Source organism: Carcharhinus amblyrhynchos, chromosome 8 (assembly GCF_965287045.1).
Source record: "Carcharhinus amblyrhynchos chromosome 8, sCarAmb.v2.hapA, whole genome shotgun sequence".
Taxonomy (NCBI): Eukaryota; Metazoa; Chordata; class Chondrichthyes; order Carcharhiniformes; family Carcharhinidae; genus Carcharhinus; species Carcharhinus amblyrhynchos.
The window spans coordinates 121102253-121119262 of record NC_137331.1 but is presented as its reverse complement, the minus strand read 5'-3'; the positions used below and the strand labels follow the sequence as shown (position 1 = coordinate 121119262).

The 17010-nt window shown below is 42.1% G+C and overlaps 1 protein-coding gene across 2 annotated transcripts in view; it reads right to left on the bottom strand.

Moving 5' to 3' along the window:
• Positions 1-3817: 3817 nt before the first annotated feature.
• Positions 3818-17010, bottom strand: part of trappc8 (trafficking protein particle complex subunit 8) — a 157750-nt gene continuing 144557 nt past the window's right edge. For both annotated transcript variants that reach the window (XM_080194734.1, XM_080194735.1), the window contains 3 exons: positions 13065-13210; positions 8300-8389; positions 3818-4971 (listed from right to left, as the gene is read on the bottom strand). In XM_080194734.1, the coding sequence (XP_080050860.1) occupies positions 4737-4971; positions 8300-8389; positions 13065-13210 (471 nt within the window). In that variant the 3' untranslated portion in view covers positions 3818-4736. The remainder of the gene's footprint in view (positions 4972-8299; positions 8390-13064; positions 13211-17010) is intronic.

Sequence of the window (17010 nt, the reverse complement as noted above, 5' to 3'; positions counted from 1 at the left end):
AATTGCTTATTACTTCTGCATGCTAGCTTTTAGTGACTTCACGGACATCCAAATTTCCCAAATCCACACCACTTAATACACTGCCCATTTTTTCTACCAAAATAGACATCACACTTATTCACATTATATTGTTTGCCATCTTTGAGTTGTCACGTGTATTGGTACACAGTTTAAAAAAAAATTGTTTATTGGGTGCTATACAGACAAAGTATACCATACATAGAGGAGAGTGCAGAATGTAACATTACAGTCATAGCTAGGGTGTAGAGAAAGATCAGCTTAATATAAGGTAGGTCCATTCAAGTCTCACAGCAACAGGAAGAAGCTGTTCTCGAGTCGGTTAATACACGATCATGATTTTTGTATCTTTTTGCCCGACGGAAGGTGGTAGAAAAGAGTATGTCCGGGGTTTGTGGGATCCTCGATTATGCTGGCTACTTTTCCAGGACAGCGGAAAGTGTAGACAGAGTCAATGGATGGGAGGCTGGTTTGCTTGATGGACTGGGCTACGTTTACAACCCTTTGTGGTTTCTTGCATTCCTGCTCAGAGCAGGAGCCATACCAAGCTGTGATACAATCAGAAAGAATGCTTCTATTGTGCATCTGTAAAAGTTGGTGCGAGTCGTAGTGGACATGCTGAATTTCCTTAGCTTCTTGAGAAATTAGTCACTGGCGGGCTTTCTTAACTATAACAGTCGGTGCAGAGGGACAGGACAGGTTGTTGATCTGGACACCAAAAGAATTTTAAGCTCGTGGCCATTTCCACTTCATATCCATTGATATAGACAGGGGCATGCCCTCCACTACACTTCCTGAAGTTGATGACTATCTTCGTTTTACTAACAGTGAGGGAGAGATTATTGTCATTGCACCAGATTCTCTCTTTCCTGTACTCTGTCTCATTATTGTTTTGAGATCGAATCCACTATGGTGTGTCATCAGCAAACTTGAAAATTGAATTGGAGGGGAATTTGGCCACACAGTCATAGGTGTCTTTGGAGTATAGCAGGGCTGAGGACACAGCCTTGCAGGACACTAGCATTGAGGATAATTGTGAAGGTGTTGTTGCCTATCCTTACTGATTGTAGTCTGTGAGTTAGGAAATTTGGGATCCAGTCAGAGGGAGGTGTCGAAGCCCAGGCCACAGGAGTTTGGAGATTAATTGTGATCAATTAATAGGAGTCTGACATAGGTGCCTTAGTTATCTAGGTGCTCCAGGGTTGAGTACAGGGCCAGGAAGCTGGTGACTGCTGTGGACCTGTTGAGGAGATAGGCAAACCATAGTGGATAAAGGCAATCTGGGAGGCTGGAGTTGTTCTGTGCCATGACTAATTTTTCAAAGCACTTCATAATGATGGATGTCAGAGCCGCTAGCTGATGGCCAGTAAGGCACACTACCTGGATTTTCTTTGGTACAGGGATGATGGTTGTTTTCTTGAAGCAGGTAGGGACCTCAGATTGTTGTGAAGAGGTTAAAGACGTCCGCGATAACCTCCACCAGCTGGTCCGCACATCCAGGTACCCCATCCGTGCCATAGGTTAACTTTCAAGGCAGCTGATTTGATGGCAGTGACAGTGACCTTGGATACCAATTAAAGCTTATAGAGTGGAGGGCATGGTCTAGCTGGCCTCTTGCTCAATACAGGTATAGAATGCATTGAGCTCTGAGGGGGGTTTGGCGGGGGGCAGTATTGTTATTGGTGACTCTACATACCTTCATCTTGTAGCCTGTTTTGTCTTGCAGATCTGGGCATAATTGGTGGATGTCCATGTGACTAGCCTGGGCCACTACCTTGGTCCATTTCCTTAGTTCCTGCATTCAATAAGATCGTTGCTGATCTGTGCTGGAAATCCATAAACCTACCTTTGCCCAAATAACTCTGGTTAACAAAAAAAAAACTCAGATTTGAAATTAACAATTGACCAAGCAGCAAGTGCCATGCGAGGAAGAGTTCCAAACTGTTACCACTCTCAGTATGCAATAACCTTTTGCTCTATCCTGTTAGGTTCATAGTGGACAGTCTCATTTGCCCACACTAAAATTCATTTGGCACATTTACTTCATACAAATCATAGATATCCATGTCTCATATACACTGCATGTAAAGGATTGATTTACCTCTGAGAATTTGACAGCATAAAAACCAGTTTCCATATTTCCGTGGCCCGATGTTAGGGCAATAGGGACATAGGATTAAATTCTGCAGAAACCCAACATTGCGAATCCGTTATATTAATGATTTGGATGAGCATTTAGGACACATGGTTAATAAGTTTGCAGATGACACCAAGATTGGTGGCAGAGAGTGGACAGTGAAGGTTGCCTAGGATTACAATGCAATCTTGATCAATTGGGTCAGTGGGCTGATGAATGGTAGATGGAATTTAATTTAGATAAACACGAGGTGATTGAACACTAAATACAGGCAACTAGGGCTAGATTAGGGGTTTAAAAAAGGACAGCATGGACAAGGTGGGCCAAAGGGCCTGTTTACATGCTATAAATTTGACTCGATAGAGACCGAAACTTGGGAAACTTTGGACAGAAGTATTTAGATGTTTAATGTATCAATTTTAAAGCTATGAGATGAGCACACAAGGCCCAACTATCCCACTCCCTTGCGTGAACACCAGGATTTCTCTCCTGTGGAAAGAAAAGGAAGAAATTGTATTTATATAGCACTTTTCACTGTCTCAGGACATCCCAAAGCATTTGGCAGACAATTAAGTATTTCAGCAGTGCAATCATTGTTCCAATGTAGAAAACACAAGTCAATTTACTCACAGCCAGCTCCCACAAACTGTAATGTGATAGCAGATAGTCTTGGGTGCAATTTGAATGAGAAATATGTCTACCTGGGATATGCACGGTTACTTGAAAGGAAGGTTGGGCCTGTATCCAATTAAGTTTAGAAACTGGAGAGGTGATCTTATTGAGATATACAAGACCCTGAGGGGGCTTGACAGGGTTGTAGTTCAAAGGATGTTTCCCCCTTATGGGAGGAACTAGTACTCAATGACACCGTTTAAAAATAAGAGATCTCTCATTTAAGAGAAATTTTTTCTCTGAGGGTCACTAATCTTTGAGGCTCTTTAACCTGGAGTGTGAGAGGGTAATTGAATATTTTTAAAGCAGTGATAGACCAATACTTGAACAAGGGAGTGAAAGGTTTTCGGGGTAGGTGGGAATGTGGAGTTGAGGCCAATCTGCTCAGGTGAGATTTTCCTGAATGGTGGAGCAGACTTGAAGGGCCAAGTGGCCCACTCCTGCTCCTAATTCATTTGGTCTTATTGGCCAGAATGACTGGGGAGAACTCCAGTGCTCAAAATAACACAAGCTCTTTTAGGCTCATCAGAGAAGATTGACGGGATCTTTGATTAGCATAATCACCCGTGATTTTTAACCAAAAATCGGTAAAACAATTAATAAAAAAGTGGTCACTGGCTAAACAACTTTGTGAGGCTGACAGTTGAGAGTTAGAATGGAGTACAGAAAACATGGGGCAGCACGGTGACTAGCAAATCTGCCTCAGTGCAAGAGGCCCGGGTTCGATTCCTGGCTTGCGTGTGGAGTTTGCACATTCTTCCCGCATCTGTGTGGGTTTCCTCCCACAGTCCGAGAGCCGTACTGGTTAGGTGCATTGGCCATGCTAAATTCTCCCTCAGTGTACCCAAATGGGCACTGAAGTGTGGCAACTAGGAATGACTTCATTGCATGTTAATGTAAGCGAATTTGTGACACTAATAAATAAACTTAAAGCTTAACATTTACACTTCTGTGTGACAGTCAGAAACAAATGCGATTATATATGGGTAATGTTTTATTCTATTTACAGACATTAGCTATAAATATAATACATCATTTCTTGAAAAGACATTTGTGTTCATTTTAAGTTTGTCGATATATTAAATAACACATTAAATTTGCAAAGTTCCATCATAATGTAGCTAGCTGGGTCCAAATCTGGTAACACCCTGTGGTTGTAAAATAAATTTGGAATTGAATTAAACCAAACCAAAAGACAATTCAAATCAAATAGGTATGTTTCATTATTCAGCCTTTTCTTTTAAACCTGAGATATATTGAGGAAATTAATCTGTGTAAAAAAAAAAAAGGGCATAGATAAAGCATGTTTAATTTTACACCTCAAAAGGTTGAACGCAAAAGATTTGCTTTTGAACAGTTAACAATGAGCAGTTAGCTCATGCAATTAATGCACTTTTCCCACAAACTACACAGTTAGTGATCATGGTCTTTTCATTTAGTAACCAAGAAACGAAGGCTGAAGAAAGAAAAAGCCAAAATTATGACCAACATCCTTCCAGACGACTGCAGGTTTTCAAACAATGTGCTGGAAAAGGTAACAGTTTTAAACCACATTACTGACAGGTGGCCCAACCTGCACGTCTATATTCAATGTTTGCATTAAAAAAGGTCTGATTATAAGCAGAGATGAGTGATAAATATATTCAAAATTCAAAAATCTTACACAGGCACATCCAAGCTCAGAGTGCCTTTTATTCTGAAAGACAAAATAATTTTAGGTCTGGTTTAGTTTTCATTTCCTCCCCCCTTCCCTTATTTGTTCTGTACAATTGTGAGATATTAGTTCTATATTTATTGTGGATACAGGGTACAAATGCAGGAAATTTCAACAATAGCTACAAAAGAAAGCGATCAGTATTTACGATTCCTTCTGAGATTCAGGGTGAGTGCGCCCCGTGCCGCCAGTTCCTCAGATACTGTTGATGATGATTAGGGCCGGCGTGGAGTTCTGCTGGCTGGTTTCACACTGCACACTCTGGTCGGCAAGTTTGGCAAAGACTCTGGGTGTCCCGAGATTATAGACACCGGCGTGAACAAAACAAGCCTTCAGCGGAACTGTGTAAACCTCCTGCCCCTTCAGCTGAATTTTGTACTGAGTCTGTCCAAGCCAGGTAAACGAACCATGAACCTCTAACATCTCCGGGCTGGAAAAAGAAAACATTCACAGATCAGACACAATCTCAGTGACTGGTGGAAGAGGCTCCAGGACCTAAACAATCCACTCCTGTCCCTAAACTCATTGAAATAAAACGCATAAAATAGCATTTGGGAGGGGCTTTAAGTACGAATAGTACAAAGAATATGCCACAAAACAGCAGAGATAAATACAGGCTCGCATAGTGACACCTTTTATTCAGAGGGAATGAGTGGATTTAAGGAAGTTGTTCAAAGCGAGAACAAGTTCAGCCAGGGTGGGGTGGGGAGGAGGATGATGACAGATGAAGGACTGATTGGGCCTTTGCTCTACAAAGAAATGGAGAGCTCTCACACCATCCCACTGCAGGTAGAAGTACAGGAAGATTCAAATGGTGGAAGGTCGATGGTTGGCACCAGGAAACTGATGAAAGGTGATTGAACTGAAACGTTAACTCTTGCTACTCTTTCCACACACAGCTGCTAAGCATATTGCTTTTGGACAAAGCCTGCTCTTGTATCTTCTGGAGCAACTTTAAATGTAGATTTAGATAACAGACATTAAGTGTAAAGGTTCTATTTTAGGCGAAGTACATTGTCTCCCAGCGCCCAATAAATTCTCAGCATTGGATGACATTCATTCCAGATATTAAGTGTGGAAAGAACAGGAGTTAATTAGTGCCGGGAGGTGTAAGTCGTTTGGAAAGAGGCCAGCCTGACATCGATTTTTAACAAGGTAACATGCAGACCCATTAACCGTGCAAGGACTTCTCATGTGGTAAACCTATAGGCAGCAACAATACTGGTTCAGAGGGAGATCCTGGCTAACTAAAGCTGCTTGGAGCTTTTCCTGAGGAAGTCAAATCCCAAATGGACTCCCTGTGCTGCAAAACATTTGACAAATACCCAAGTACAAGGGCAATTTTAGCTTCAAGGACTTCAGATTAAAAATCGGAAGGAAGAAATTAGCTAGAAGGTATAATGACAAATACAGATTTTAATTTCTATAATGTTCACAACCTCAGCCTGTTCCACAGCCAATGAAAAACCCTTGAAGTGTTATCACTGTCAGTGGGTACCTGTTAGAGAAATTATATGGAGCGTCTCTATCACTGACTGCAGTACTCCAAGGATTTGATGCTGGGAACTTGCTGTTTACAGCAATAATCTGAACTCAGAAATTCAAGGTAAAATACTCAAACTGTCAGTATCACCCAAAGAGGCAGCTTGTGAAAAACAAAGGGAATGTGTGACAAAAGAGGAGGAATGGCTGATGAAATACAGACAAGTTTAAGGAACTGGCCGAGAACAAACTGACATCAGTGCTGCACGTTGATGCTCAGAGATACATGACTTTATCATGGGATTGACGTGTACTGAGATTGCTGATGGAATGTGTGCACGCTCCTGAAGTGCACACACTGTAAATTAACATTTCCATTGACCCTGCATCAAATTTTGTCATTTAATTTCTCCTGTCACTCATTTTATTACAGACCTTCTTTCTCCCATTCTCCCATCACCCCCCCACTTGCTCGAAATCTATTACATTTCTAACTTTACCTAATTCTAACAAGAGGTAACTGACCCAAAACATTCGGTCTCCACCGACGCTGCCTAATGTATTGACTATTTTCAACATTTTGTTTTTAATCATCAGGAAATGTTAGCTTCAAAGCACTACTTCAAAACTGACCAATGAAAATGGACAACGATGAAGGTTCAAACAATTAAAGAGCAAATTTAGGACAGGCAGTACAAAGTTTAGGGTGATGGATGAAAATCCTAGAATAACTTAGGAGTGGCATGGTGACACAATGATTAGCATTGCTGCCTCACAGGCCACAGACCCAGGTTTGATTTTGGCCTCAGGTCACCGTCTGTGTGGAGTTTGCATATTCTCCCCATATCTGCATGGGCTTCCTCTGGGTGCTCCGGTTTCCCCTCACAATCCAAAGATGTGCAGGTTAGGTGGATTGGCCATGTTAAATTACCCCTCAGTGTCCCGGGATGGGTAGGTTAGCGGGATTAGCCGGGTAAATGTGTGGGGTTGAGAGAATACGGCCTGGGGTGGGATTGTAGTCTCAATGGGCCGAATGGCTTCTTCTGCGCTGTACAGTTTCAATAATTCTATGATGCTTAACTCAATAGCCAAAAGCTGTGTGGAGGCTTGATTGTAATATGCAATGTAGGCAAGCACACGGACAACTTCTTGTATATTCAATGGCCAAATCCAGTGCGTCAGTGAATTTGTCACTGGGTCTAAAGTTTGAGTGGCAATTGAGGAGTGAGTGCAAAGACCTACAAGATTCTGACTGATGGAGTTCACCTTGAACACGTTAATACCTTCCACTACCTTGGATAATGCATCAGGGAGGATGCAGAGTGTCCCGAAGAAATTAATGTTAAGTGGAAATTATTGATATCGTGGAAGTGCACATATTTTGGGCATCGAATGATACAGTGCTGAGGTGGCCCATTGGCCCATCTAGTCTGCACTGAACATGAGAAACACCTAACTGCCAGCACTTGGCCCATAGTCCTGAATATTATGGTGTGCTAAATGCTCATCCCAGGTACCTTTTTAAAAGGATGTGAGGCATCCCACCTCCACCACACCCTCCCAGGCTGCGCACTCCAGACTGTCACATCCTCTGGGTAAAAAAGTTTTTCCTCACATCTTGCCTAAACCTCCCACTCTCACCTTGAACCTATGTCCCCTTGTGACTGATCCTTCAACTAAGAGGAACAGCTTCTCTTTATCCACTCTTGTCCTTGTCTGACAATCTTGAGCATCTTGATCAGGTCACCCCTGAGCCTTCTCTGCTCCAACAAAAACAACCCAAGCCTATCCAACCTCTCTTCATAACTTAAATGTTCCATCCCGGGCAGCATCCTGGTGAATCTCCTCTTGTGATACAAACCAATGGGAGCGATTGGAAAAAGGAGATAATGCAAGGCAGAAGCTTGGAGAACATGCAAAAGGGAAGAGACAAGATGACATGGATGGATAATATCAGAATGTGGGCTGGCCTCTCTTTGGGACAGGCAGTGAGCACAGGAGAAAATAGAAATCAGTGGAGAAACGTTGTTCATAGTGTGGCCAACCCTCGGAATGAGGACAGATGAAAGACAATTCTAGATCATCGCTTTTATAAAAGGCATATTCAGATCCTCAAATTGCCAGATATATGGCAATATATCCTCGGGATTACTAGTCAAGTAAAATAATCACCGAAGTAGCGCAAACACCAAGCACATAACCAAGAATAACTTTCACTTTGATAAATTTTCAACCACAGTTTGAAAACGATATAGAAATTTTAGAATCTACCTTACCTTGTTGCCTTATGTCGCAGATCAATGATAATGTCTACATCAATTTGACAGCAATTGAAAAGAACAAGGCTGACGGGTACCAAGCACAAACTGTGGAACAGAAAAAAAAATCACATTTAAAAGATCCGGTCTTTAAAAATTAACAGTGATCATAAACATGGAACTTTAAACTCAATACACAGCTCATTTATAAAGAATTCCAATTATGATTCTAAACATAGAATCCCTACAGCACAGAAAGCCATTCAGTATATTGAGTCTACACCGATAACAATCCCACCCAGGCCCTACCCCCGTAACCCCATGTATTTACCCCACTAATCCCCCTAACACTAAGGGGCAATTTAGCATGGCCAATCAACCTAACCTGTACATCTTTGGACTGTGGGAGGAAACTGGAGCAGAGGAAACCCACGCAGACAGACAGTCACTCAATGCTGAAATTGAACCCGGATTCCTGGTGCTGTGGGGCAGCAGTACTAACTACTGTGCCACCATGCCACCCATCCTCGGCAAAAAAAAACTAGTCAAAATATGCGCTTCCACTTTGAATGCAGGAATCACAGAATTGAGCATTAGTCACTCAATTCAATCATCACAGGCAACTGATTAAATCAGTAAAACACTCCTTTAGATACATCATGGTCTAACTTTTGAATAACTTTTTATAAGCCTCCATAAACTTGCTTTTTAATCCAGTTAAGTCTTGTTATATCACTAATTCTATTTTAGAAATAGCAACTTGTTCTCCCTCTATCCAGCTCATCATTGGACAGTAAACCACAGCAATCTGAATTTGAAATCACATTTAGCAGAAATGCTCAAACCAACTACATAACATACACATACATCATACATACACAAGAGCAATTTTTAAAAAAAAAAATCAATAATTCCACCCAAAGTCTCAAACAAAATTGTCTGTAAAATTTTATTAAAGACAAAAAACCCGTCTGTATTTGTATAGCACCTTGATTGTGGAAAAGCTTTAAGGTGTTTCAAAAAATTGGAATCAGACAAAATTAAATAGTCAAAAAAGCAGATATCAGGAAGGATGACAAAGTTTTGTCAGAGGCACGTTTACAGAGGGATCTTATAGGAGGAGTACAATGGAAAGACATGAGGTTTTTGGGAAGAAATTCCAGGCTGTGTATCCAGGAGGAGGTGGTAGAGGTGGGTACAATTACAACATTCAAAAGACACTTGGACAGGTACACGGATGGGAAAGGTTTAGAGGGATATGGGCCAAACACAGGCAAATGGGACTTGAATTTGGTCAGCATGGACAAGTTGGGCTGAAGGGCCTGTTTCCGTGCTGTATATCTCTATGATCCTCAGATGTCTGATAGCTCAGCTGCCAATGTGGGGAATGAGTGAAGGGCCTGAGATGCAGGGCAAACTGTACTTGGAGCTCTGAGAATTTTAGACATGAGGAGAGACAAGGGCACAACAGGATTTAAAGATGCCCTGACGCGTTGGGGCAAACCAAATGTGCACAAGAACAGCATATATCTGAATAAAGTGCTTTGGTCATCCTATTGTTTAACCAGAGAACATTGATGGCCACTCAGGGCTGAATGATGAATGACCTGTCAGTAATGAGGGAATGGAGGGGTTAAGGCAGCTGAAGGAGAAGCCAAACTGTGCGCAGCTTATATTTATAAAGTGCCTTTAATATAATGAACTATTCCAGGATGCTTCACAGGAGGATTATAAAACAAAGTATCACTTTGAGCCACTGGAGATACTAAGCTGGAAAGCCAAAGGCTTGGTCAAAGTTGTTGGTTTTAAGGAATATCTTGAAGGCAAAAAGTGAGAAACCCAAGAAAAAAATTCCAGAGCTCGGGATTCAGGCAAAGGCACAACCAACAACGATGAAGCAGTTAAAATTATGGTTGTGTAAGAGGTCAGAATCAAAGGAGTGCAGTTACTTCAGAGGGTTAGATGTCTGGAGGAATTTCTCTGGTTTTACTATTAATAAGCCACCAAACGTCAGCCCGTAGACATGAGAGATGGCAGCTGTTGAGGACATATCTGGGCGGGCAGGGAGCTCCAAAGGTAACAGATGGGGATTGAAGGGTTAAGGAGACAGGTAAATAATCCATTGATTGAACCGATCTAGCAGTGTGTGAATAGGCAAGAATGGAAATAAGCAAGGACATTGGAGGAGATTTTTATTCATTTGTGGGACATGGGCGTTACTGGCTGGCCAGCATTTATTGCCCATTCCTAGTTCCCTTGAACTAATTGGCTTGCTAGGCCATTTCAGAGAACAGTTGAGAATCAACCACATTGCTGTAGCTCTGGAGTCACATGTAGGCCAGACCAGGTAAGGACGGCAGATTTCCTTCTCTAAAGGCTGTTAGTGAACCAGATGGGTTTTTCCAACAATTGACAACGGTTTCATGGTCAATTAGATTCTTAATTCCAGTTTTTTTTTTATTGAATTCAAATTCCACCATCTGCTGTAGTGGGATTTGAACCTGGGTCCCCAGGAACATTAGCTGAGTCTCTGGATTATTAGGCTAGCGATAACATCACTAGGCCCTCACATCCCCTATTTTTTCAAGTCATATCAAGAGATTCAACGGTCAAGCAGAACAAGGGAAGTTGGTGCATGAAGATGACAGTTACACAGGATGGCACTGGTATTGTCGACCGAAGATGTTTCAGTTCCATCGCAGGAGTGGGAACGCAATGAATCAAACTGGAAACGTGGACTTGGAACTGGCCAGACACAGGATGACAAAATCTTTAGAGGCAGGGATGCAGTGTTATGGGATATTTTGAAAAGGAAGGGGGTACAAGCAGAGAAGGGGGAGCTATTTAACTTGTCAGTTATCATGGAAGTCAGGAATACAAGTAGTGTGGTCAGTCATTTAGCAGGAGAGAGTAGGGCGAGTTTCATGGATTCGATGGGATCACAGAAATCAAGATAAACAGTGGAGAGAGACATGGGCAAATGGGAGCCTGGGAAGTGGTTTGGGCGGTGAGTAAAGGGGGGAGTTGACAGAAGCAGCTGAACAACTGGTATCAATCTGAGCAAAGTCGTGGCAGTGTGTTCACGGTGTGGGTGGAGGGGACAGGAGTGATTATTTAAGACAGAGTCACATGCCAGAATTCTACCATCCTGCCTGCTACAGTAAGGGGCTGACAATGGGAAGGCCCATTAAACTCGAGGGGGATTTTCCAGTCTCTAGTTGAGCGAGGCTGTAAATTCCCACCCAGAGTCAGTTTTACAACATAGGAAGAGGCCCGTCAGTCCATTGTATCTGTGCCGACCATTAAGCGTCTATCTATCCTAATCCCATTTCCAGCATTTGGACCATAGCTGTGTATGCTATGACATTTCAAGTACTCATCTAAATGTTTCTTAAATGTTGAGGGTTCCCGCTTCTAACACCCTTTCATGCTGAGAGTTCCAGAATCTCAGCACTCTCCAGGTGTAAAAGTTTCTCCTCAAATTCCCTCTAAATCTCCTGCCTCTTACCTTAAATCTATGCTCCTTGCCTATTGACCCCTTTGCTAAGTGGAAACATTTCTACCCATCTACCTTATATTCTTCATAACGGTGTACACCTCAGCCAGGTCTCCACCCAGGCTTCTCTATTCCAAGGAAAGTAGCCCCAGCCTAACCAACCTCTTCATTGCTGAAACGCTCCAGCCCAGGCATCCTGGTGAATCTCCTCTGCAACCTCTCCAGTGCAATCACATCCTATGATCTGCCCAAGATCGCAAGGATCTACAAAAGGTCATGAATGTAGTCCAATCCATCGTGCAAACCAGCCTCCTATCCACTGACTGTGTACACTTCCCGCTGCCTCGGCAAAGCGGCCAGCATAATTAAAGAACCCCTTGCACCCCAGACATTCTTTCACCTTCTTCCATCAGGAAAAAGACACAAAAGCCAAGGTCGTGTACCAACTGACTCAAGAACAGCTCCTTCCCTGCTTCTGTCAGACTTTTGAATGGACTTACCTTGTATTAAATTGATTTTTCTCTACACACTAGCTATGACTGTTACATTACATTCTGCACTCTCATTTCCTCCTGTATGAACAGTATGTTTTGTCTGTATAGCATGCAAGAAACAATACTTTTCACTGTATAATGTGTGACATTAATAAATCAAATCAAAGTAGTGTGGTGTCCAGGAAACAGTACCATAGCTGCGGTCTAGTTTTCTACAGCTCCATTATAACCTCTTTGCTCTTGTATTCTGCGCTACGGTTAATAAAGGCAGTATCCTATACGTCGTCTTAACCACCTCAACCACACAACACCCTGTTGCCTTCAGAGATCTTTGGACATGCACCCCAAGATCCCTCTGTACTTCCTGACATCCCACTGTTCACTGTGTATTCCCTTGCCTTGTTAATCTTCTCAAAATGTATCACCCCACATTTTTCAGGGTTAAATTCCATTTGCCAGTGTTATGCCCATTTGACCAGCCAGTCTATATTGTCCTGTAATTAAAGGCTTTCCTCCCCCAGGATGAGTATGACACAATGGATGGATGATTTTCTCAGATGGGGAAACAAAACCAAATGGTGTCTGAAAATAGGAAAGCTTCATTCCAGAGATCAAAGGAATATCTCTATGCTGTGATACGAAGGCAGCTTCACTTCAGTCTTACACTCCCAGTCTGCCACAGTACTGAACAGAGCACAATAATTAATTACCTTCTCCTTCCAGCATATTTAAAAGCAGAGCTAGTTCCTGCCAAGACATCTGCCAAATGTCACGTTAAAAATAATTTACAAACCTCTTTTGATGAAATGAATGGTCATAGCATTCAGGATAATGAAAACTGATCTTAATAAGGTGGGAGAGCTGTTCCATACTCGGTCTCGCAGGCAGCTGGGGCTGTTCAGGTCGTATAAATTTCAACAAAACCATTTCCTGTGCTTCCTGGAAGGGGTGAGACAAAGAACATAAACTTCAGATTACTCACACGGCGACGAAACACAGGCTGGATGACCCGCTCTGTAGAACCTTCACTACGTCCACAAGCATGATCCCAACCTTCCAGTCACTTCTATTTCAACCTGGCCTGTTGCAATGCTCTAGTGAAGCCTAATGGCAACTGGAGCAGTACACCTCATCACCCAATTCAGCACATTACAGCCTTCTGGATTTAGCACTCAGTTCACCAACTTTCCCGTCCGATCTGGACCCCCCTTTTTGCTTCCTTGGTTTGCACCAATGCAGCTCCCTCTTACCCCCTACAGGGCCATCTGTCACTTGTTCTTCATTCTTGTTTTCACTGAACACTGACCTTTTCTCTCTCATTAACACATTCTGCCATCTTACCTTTATGCCACTATCAGCACTTCTTTAGTCCTTAATGCTTCCACTAACACTTCCTTGGTCTTGTATCCAGGGCATTTTCTGCTGCCTCAGTTCCAGGAACTAGGGCTTGATTCTGGCATCGGGTCACTGCCTGTAGGGAGTTTGCACATTCTCCCAGTGTCCACGTGGGCTTCCTCCAGGTGCTCCGGTTTCCTCCCACAGTCCAAAGATGAAGGTTAACCACTAATCGTAGTGAACTGGCCCTTAGTGTCAGAGGAACTGGCAGGGTAAATTAGAGATGTTACAGGGATAAGGCCTGGGTGGGATTGTGGCCGGTACAGACTCCATGGGCCAAATGGCCTCCTTCTGCACTGTGGAGATTTTCTTTGTCAATCTCTCCTTACTTCCCACTTATCCCTGACCTTCGATTCTGCCCCAATCCCCCTCACACCCCTCTTCAAGAATACAAGCTACAGCTCTTTAGTTCTGGAGAGTCAGAAAGACTTTCCACAGATGCTGCCAGACCAGCTGAATTTATCCAGCATTTTGTTTTTATTTCAGATTTCCAGAAGACGGTATTTTGTTTTTATTTTACATGAGTAATTACACGAGGGCTGGAAAATGTATACACTTTACACAGCTACTTTAGAATAGTGGGCGCTAGAAGCAGTCAGAATTATATAATGATTACAGCACTGGAGGTCATTCAGCTCTGCATCTAGGCCAGCTCTTCGTAACAGTAACCTAGCTAGTACAACTTCTAACTTTTCCCTGTTGCCCTTGACATTTTTCTCTTCGTTTAATCCTTCAATTCCTTTTTCAATCCACTAATCCAGTCTTCAAAACTGTATCCAAGTACAGAAAGCTTTTAAAAAAGTCCAACATGAAAATTGAGTTTGTTGCAAGTTGTTGGAAAAATGGTCAAAACATTTGACTTCTATTTCTGTACCTTCGGCTAACACAAAAACATAAGCAGGAACGGGGAAGGCCATTCGGCTCCTCAAGTCTGCTCCTGATAGTTTGAGAATGGAACCAAAGTTCATTCCAGTTTCTAGCTACTTTCTCACATCACCAATTACCTTAAATCCTCTGGTTTCCAATCCATCCATCCAACAGGAAGTTTCTCCCCATCTACACTGCCCAGACTCTGATTTTGAACACTTCAAGCAAATCCCCTTGTAACTTCTCTTCTACAATCTACCAACGTAACCAAAATTCTTCACTTTTGGAATCATTCTTGTGAATCCTTTCTGCATTCTCTGAAATGTCTTCTCATCTTCCATGAAGTGCAGTGCCAAGTGGAGACACTAATCCAGCTCTAACTGAATTGAATCAGTGTTATTTTGTGAACTTGTGGCTGTGTGCGCAAAGAATTAATTTAAATAAATTGAAGATGGCTGGACCAGCAAGATTTAGAACATCCAAGGATGTGAAAGGCATATATTTGAAGAAAACATAGCCAAGTTGAACTTTCCAAGCCACAAATAGAAATTTGCATTCAGAGATAAAGACGGTTTGTTGTGTTTAGCTGCCAAATTGCAAAGTGGAGTAAAAAGGGTTTACAATTGGAAATGATGATAAAACAGGGCAATCTAAATTTTATTTAACCCAAAAGTGGGAGCAATAAGGAGAACATGAAGATTTTATATTCTGGGAAGGTTAAGCTTCATATTAGGGCCATTGAAAAATGATGAATACATGGACAGATCCAAGACCTGCATGGGGAGCAGCCAAGTAAAACTCCGAGTAGAAGAAGCAAAGTGAAGCAACTGCCAGCCAATCTGGCAGTGTCCATTTTTCAGAAAACTGTTTTAAGTCAGCTACCCAGTTAAGCCAGAAAGTTCTTGGGGCTGCAAACAGCAATCTGCTATCTGAACACTGAAGTCTCACAGCCAAGTGGAAGAGAAGAATGAGAGATTGTGGGGCATACTGTACCAGGGTGAGAGCAATTTTGCCTTGGGGATATTTTTACTGGATTTATATAGTTAAAAACTGTAAGGAGTTGTGCATAAAGAGGAGTTTATTGGTTAATCCAACTGAGTGGCATGTCTTTGGGGGTGGGGGGCGTAGGAGGAATGTTCTGTAAATCTAATTTTAACTGTGCGCAAAAATAATCGTGTTTAAGTTTCCTTTTCCTAATAAATGTTTTAATATTAAAATTCCCAGAAGTCTTACTGGAATTTGTGGCTTCCGACTTCAGTACACACTTCTTGTGGTCAAAACAAAGAGTTTACAATGTTTCCCTCAGGACGTGATTTGCATGGCAATTCCCACCTGCCTGATCATAACAGGTTCCTCTTCACGTCCTTGCTTTTGTACTCTTCTGCCCCATTGATAAAACTCAGCATGTCATATCCTTTATTAATCACTTTCCCAACCTGTCCTGTTAGCCTTGTTGTTTGTGCACATGTACCACCAGGCTCCTCTTTAGAATCCTTTCAGAATTATATCTTTATATTGCCTCTCTATACACTTCCTGCCAGAATGGATCACTTCACACTTACATTTCATCTGCCACCTGTTCTGTGCCTCATGAGGGGATCATAGCTGCACATTTGATTGAGTTAAAGTGTTGATCTAGATGATGGTGCTAGAATGAGAGCTTTGGGTCACTGGAAAGGTATTTACCAATTAGAACATAGAATATTACAGCGCAGTACAGGGCCATCGGCCCTCGAAGTTGCACCGACCTATGAAACCAATCTAAAGCCCATCTAACCTACACTATCCCAATGTCATCCAATAAATGGTATTCATATACAAAAAGCAGAACTAAACAGATAAATCACAGCACCTTTAGGAAAAAAAATTCCAAGGCACTAGAAGTGGACTTAATTTCAACAATAACCACCTCTTCAACAGCCCTTTCAGTAAAGCAAGATCCTGCCCTGAAGAGGCAATCTAAGCAGATTCTGGAAACCCATTGACATTGTGCACCAGGACTTAGAGAAGAATTTTGTTAAGCTGATCACCTCAGACATTTTGCCCATCTCTAAACTGTACAGGTTAAAAGGTAAATGTTTTAAATCAGAAACTGACAGGGAGAGTAATAAACCAAGTGCAATTTACAGGCAGCCCATCAGAGCACCCAGGGACTGAGGAGGGATGAGGAAATGAACCCAATAGTGATTGCTGAGCTTATCAGCATTTCTAAATTTAAATCCGACAAGAGTTCAGAACTTTTATGCAATCAATTTACAGATGATATCTAACCAGCAAGTAACAGTGGAAGCATTAGCTCAGAAATTGAGGAAGCAATTCAGTTGAATGGTACAACAATGGGAAATTAAATCAAAAGCAGACAGATCTAAAGCACTATAAATTAGGAAGCAAAATAGCAGGACATTAACTTTACAGATAATCACAAACCACATTCAACCAATTCAGACACATTTAACCTAACTCTGAATCACATCACG